Genomic DNA, 6,000 nt, shown 5'->3' with positions numbered 1-6,000 from the left:
AGGACATTTGTGAGCTTTCCCTTTGTGAGGTCCTAAGGCACTTTCAATAAGGTCAACCTCCAAGGAGACCCATAGAGTTCTTGGTTCAAAAAATGTCACTTTGGGGGACCTAGAGGGTACACGCAGCAGAGGAATGGGCCTCTGACACTCAGTCTCCATGGTAATTGGGTCTTTAGTCTTTGATTTAGACTCAAGTGTTCAGATCACTTCCAGATTCAGGAAGTGGTAGACCCAGAACATAGATTCCAGCTGTTGAGAAATGTTCCTCTCTGTCTTTCTATATTTATCTGGTAAAAAGATGACTCCTTCCACAGGATTGGGTGTCAGCACAAAACACAGCAGAGCCAAATACGAAAAAATAACTTTGTTATTAAAGAATATACAATCATACAAAAGTACTTCATAATGTCACATTCATAACTGTTTGAATATTAGCTTGACTGTCATATGACCTGTTTATAAATAATGAACATAGCTATGTAAGTAGAAACTAGTTACTGGAAAGTAAAAACAAACTCACAACACACATGGGATTCTTCAGGTTCCTTGCTTTGGAATTTGGTAAAGGATGCTGAGATCCCTGAGGGATATGTTATAAAAGGGTCCTTTTCTATGATTTCTCTGAAGTGGCAATATTTGTAGGACCATGTGAATCCCATGATTTTCTGCTTTAACACAACAGCGACTGTGCTTTTCTCCAAATGGAAAACTATTTTTTGATTTGTTATGAAACATACATGCTGCTATGCCAGGAAAAATGTCATCAATTTCCTAAAATTCATGATTAATAACTTTAGATGGCTCTAGTTTGGCCTAGATTCTTGCAAATAACTTTTCAGGAAGGTTCCCTGGAAGATAAACTTGCAGAACCAGGCTGCTGTGGCTGTCTCTGTGGAGCAGCTTGCATGGGTAGGACAGTGATGGCCAAAATAGGATGGGGAATTGTGCTGAAAACCCAGAGTGAAGCCTCGTGTCTGGTTAGGAAGAAAGTATTTTCCTTGGTCACCCCAAGGTAAGGCCAAGGTGGTTGTGAAACTTGGAAAAGGAATAGAACCAACTAGGTATTACTCTGAAGCTGATATTTGGTGGGGTAATACTCTTTGCTTCCCCTTAATGCCAAAGAATATTTATTGTATGTGTTGGGGCATGGATATAGCTGTTGTCTTAGTTTATACCAGAATTTCTTTGGTCAACTAATTCTCAGGCAGGTATTGAGAATTAACTCAGGAGGTAATACAAGGCACTTCCTCTTTGTATACTCAACCACCAAACTCCTTTTTTTGGCACATAAAACTTCTAATTTTTCCATCTGGAACCATAAAGGGAAGGATTTTCCTAAACTAAAATGCATGCCCTCCTTACTATTTTCAACAGCAGATTTTTATTATCACTGCTTGCAAAACTTTGATGACAACATTTTTACTAAGGGTCAGGGAGGTGTACAAGGATTTTTTCCTCCATGAAATATGGAGTGATTCCATAAAGTTGTGGCAAATTTGAGCTTCTCTCCCTAAAAAGACGCTTGCACTCTGCTTTGAGCAGAAGCCCTGTTTAGAGAGTGAAGCTTTGTTTTGTATATATAACTAAAAGCTATATTAGAAATAACAATGACTTATGTCATCTTTTGAAATATATAATTTGGATGTGTATTTCTTGCAGTAGTCTAAATTTTGAAAAGCTGAGGATTAGTAATTTTCTAAATTGAATTGGTACAGCAGGTCAAGATTATAAAATACAGGTTACTGTGCTTTGCTAGAGATTATTATCTAAATTAGTATCATGGATCCCAGATATTTTGACTTGTACCTCATTCTTTTGATATATATATATATTTTTAGCCTCTAGCCAAATATGCAGTTTGCTTGAATTTTATCAGCATTTCACAATAGAGATTATATTTCTAAATACAGTTCACAGTCAAGAAAAAGCAAAGGTAATTAAATTGCCTATTTAAAAAAATTAAAGATGAACCTAACCTCTCATGGAGCCTGTACCGGATTGTTTTTGTGCATTCAACCATTCACGCCCTTTACATATTGTATTGTACAGGGAGGCAGATCTTAAATGCCCCAGGTGGGGCTCAACATCTCTCCCTGACCTGTGGCTGGCGAGGGTGTATGTGGCAAAAGTCAGATTCTGGAGAGACTAAGGGGGCAAGGGATCTGCCATGTTTAAGAAAGTAGAGCCAAGTGTTCATAAAATCCTCAGCCACGGACATCTTTAACACGGCGGAAGCAGGGAAGGAAGCATGGTGCTATTAGAGATCTGCAGGTGGCTCTGTCCTCTTGTTCTTCAGTAAGGAGACTTAAGGTGACATGCAAACCCAACAACGGTGGTTTTCTTCCAACAAGCTGTCATAACAGGATAAGCAAATGACTTTGGTGCAAAGGATATGGAAAAAGGTCAAATAAAAACTTTTGAGAAACATAAGGGAATGTTGCAGGATGGGAAAGAGAGACCCTGATGTGACAAACAGTCTGGTAATGATTGTGTGTGAAGTTCAGTGTAAGTGTTCAGATCCCCTGCAGGAAGGTAAGAATCTCTTTTGTGTGCCCATGGAGAAAGTGAACACCCCAAAACCTGAAAGCTGCACCGAAATCAAGAGGCCCCCAACAGTACAGAGAAGGGGCAGAGCTTCCGGCTGGCTGGCTGTTCCCAGCGCCTGTGAATCCTAAGGTCTTGATGGGAGTATGTTTCCCTCTAGGACCCAGAGGTGCTTTGAGAAGATACTGTAACTCTACAACAGGTTGGGAAATGTACCTCCTTTTCTGAACTTCCTACATTACTGAGGGAAAAATATTGTTTCCTGAAAGAACTGGAATTTGGACCACCTTAAGGAAAAATTGAAGTACTGAAAAGAAAATTTTTGCCAAGCAAGGAAATTCATTTTTCTCCTTTCACAAAAAAGAACTCTTAACAGTGTATTATTTTCGGTATGCAGGAAGCTTGCTGGCTCTAGACAAAGACTTCTAATGCTCAAGGAAAGCAAATTTATCAGCCTCTGCCAAGTTAGTTTCAGGGGAGTCCTTGTCCAGGGTTCCCCTGCTCCTTTGCCAACAGCCCCTGCCAATCTTTCTGATTCACTGTACATTGGTCAGCCTGGGTCATGGCCCAGTGGCACCTCTGGGCATCTGGTCACAGCAGGGAATTCTTCTCTCCTTTCTAAGGGTCATCCACCTTATTTAACAAATAACTTCTGATTTATGGAGCAAGACCATGCATTTGATCAAACAGCTTTAAAACATTGTGGCAGTCAGGAATCCACTGTTGTAATGTGAATTTGGGAATTTCATTTCCTTAGTGCCTTGGAAAAAGAGGACTTACTCCTATATCCAAAGGAACTTTCTTCTCCATGAAGGATTCTTTTAGATAAAGATGGCATGAACACTTAGCTTAATCATATTTGAACTTTAAAATGTGACAACCTATGTGGCAATAAATACACAATATAATTCCTTGTCTTCCCAATCTTTACTTTTTCTCTCCTTTCTATAACCAAATTTGGGGGAAAAGGTTGGATAACACCTGTAATATTTATTAGATTAATGAGGAAAAAGAATTACCATCAAGGTGAATCTTTATGGTTGTTTACTGCATTTTAGCTCTAATTTGGATGTAAGAGGAACGCAATATTTTTGTGCGGAACATGACACCTTTCTTAAAGAAGTTAACCTCAAGTTTTCTTGGAGCTCATCTTGCCATCTTTCCCTTTTTAAATACTGTGTCCAATTTAAGATGTGGCAAGAGTACTTAGCTCCAGAGGCTGCTGAAAATATGTGATGTCAAAGAAAAGTCCTGATGCAGACCACCCACCTGACTTTCTGCAAACACTGCAGAAATTCATCATTTCCTTCCTCCTGTCTTTTGTAGGGCAGTCTGAAAATAGTATTTAGAAAGGAGTAGTGAGAAGGCAGAAAAAGAATTAAGAAAATGCAAATGCTTCTTTCTGGTTCCAGTAATTTTTTCTTTAGGTGCTTTAATTAAAGGTGAACGTACTCCTCTTTTCTGTTGATGTGAACAAGTGGAATGTTCTAGGGCTGGAAGTCTCTGGAAGCTCCCAAATCTCTTGCATCAGTTCTTCTTGGGTAGTCATCTCCAGAGCTGAAGTCCGTGGTCTCTGGGTAGCTGGATAGCTCCTGAGGTAAAGGGAACTCCTCTGCTGAAGAGTGAGTCCGGTGCCCGAATACCTTTTCCTGCAGCTCAGCAATGTCATTGCGGATATCAGCCAGAATAAGCAGCAGGAAGTCAAAAGAACCTGGTGGTCCCTGCACAGTGGGAAGAATCAAAGCTGCAATTTACAACAGATTCACCCTGTGACAACAATGGACTCTCTGGCTTTATGATCTGCTGGTCCCATTGCTTGCTGGTAACACCCTTCTGGATAACTGTGTGTCCCAAATGGAGTAAGTACAAGGACTATGATAGCGGTCTGGGACACTTGGGGTTGTCTTCTAGTTCCCCATATCAAATATGAACACTGGTGATACATTCATGTGTTTGCTCTTCTAACACTAGGCTTTGTCAAAGCTGGCAGATAAAAGAATATGAGAAAATTATAAAATCAGTGGCATCATGATTAAGAGACTGAGGTTCTATTGCATTTGCAACTCTCTCACTTGTGAGCTGTGTGGTCTTTGGGTTTCAGTTTCCCCCATCTGTAAAATGAGGCCAACAAACTAACATCATAGAGTTTCATAAGGTTCAAGAAGTCAGTATTTAAATGACTTAATACAGGTAAAAGGTTCAGAGCATAATAAACACTCCAAAATATCTGTTCTTTCAAAATAAAATTAAGATGTTTACAAGATGGTTGACTTATAATAGCAAGCTAAATGAGACTGAGAGTATGTTCTGAAGACACCAATTTCTGGACTATTAGGAAAGGTTAAAACAAGTTTCCTAATTTTCCTATTTATTGAACATTCTTTATCATTATATAATATAGCTTTAATCCCCAAGCAATGCTGTGGTGAACTGTGATTATAAAAAATGTATAGGCATGCATATTTTGGTCCTGTTACAATATAAAGGTGAAATTGCTATTACTGCTGTTATGTCTGTAGCTGTGGTTAGCTACCTCCATAGAAGCAGCAGTTTACACTGCAAAGCACTTAAGCCATGATATTTTGCTATCACTTGACCCTCACAATAAATACTTAAAGAGTGGCAGGTCACACGGCCCTGGGACTGTACAAGAGAGGGGAAAATGCCCAGAAATGCTAAGTGATGGGCCTGTGGTCAGAAAGCTAGCAGATGGAAGAGTTCAGACGTTTTGTCTTTGTGGCCACAGCTGTCAGTCTTTTTTCAGATATAACACTGACTTCTTCAGAAGTAGTAGACTTATTTGCATTTTCTGTATTGCTGGGTATTACTAATTTCCATATTGAGCGTCCTAGACACTGCTGATGTATTCAGTTAATTTCTTCTCAGGTCTCAAGAAGCCCTGCACATCTCTGACTTTTGTGAAGGAGGTGGTCATCTGACCTGTTAGCACTGCATTGGGTTACATTCTCAAGTGTTTCAAATTCTGAAAATCCATTGCTTTCTATTCTAGTTCTCTAAGATATTTAAGATACACTGTACTGGAAACAGACTCATGACATGCTTAGCTTTATAGAAAATGTTCCACATAAAGATTAACCAAGATAAAAGAAAAGTAGCAATGGAAAATAAATTTAGAAAGTAATCAAGACCAGCTGCTAAAGGCTTTCGTGATGCTCTAACTCCAGCATCCTGCTTAGGTGGCTTCTACTATGAGGATCTGCTTTGGGCTCTCATAAATGTAAGAGCTGAAAACAGTACATTCCCATTGTGGATGCAGGACAGACAGGGCCACTTACAGGAGACCCTCTGGGTCCAGGTGCTCCTCTCTCCCCCTACAAACAGAAAGGCAGGGGTTAGTGTGCGAGAACATATGAATTCCACACCCAGACTCTATTCAGACAATCACCAATCACAGTCATTTTCCTGCACAAAACAAGCACGTTATTTTCTATAGGA

At 39.6% G+C, this 6,000-nt stretch overlaps 1 protein-coding gene across 1 annotated transcript in view; it reads right to left on the bottom strand.

Annotated features, from left to right (window-relative positions):
* Positions 1-349: 349 nt before the first annotated feature.
* The window catches only part of Ccbe1 (collagen and calcium binding EGF domains 1), a 260,835-nt gene continuing 255,184 nt past the window's right edge, over positions 350-6,000 (bottom strand). Inside the window, exons 10-11 of the mRNA XM_013157228.3 lie at positions 5,841-5,876; positions 350-4,265 (exon numbers count right to left, since the gene is read on the bottom strand). Coding sequence (XP_013012682.3) covers positions 4,032-4,265; positions 5,841-5,876 — 270 coding nt within the window. The 3' untranslated portion in view covers positions 350-4,031. The remainder of the gene's footprint in view (positions 4,266-5,840; positions 5,877-6,000) is intronic.

Source organism: Cavia porcellus, unplaced genomic scaffold (genome assembly GCF_034190915.1).
Source record: "Cavia porcellus strain 051 isolate PalLab524CR breed Dunkin Hartley unplaced genomic scaffold, mCavPor4.1 scaffold_20, whole genome shotgun sequence".
NCBI classification, from domain to species: Eukaryota; Metazoa; Chordata; class Mammalia; order Rodentia; family Caviidae; genus Cavia; species Cavia porcellus.
Note: the sequence above shows the minus strand (reverse complement) of the source record. Positions and strands in the feature narration are given on the sequence as shown.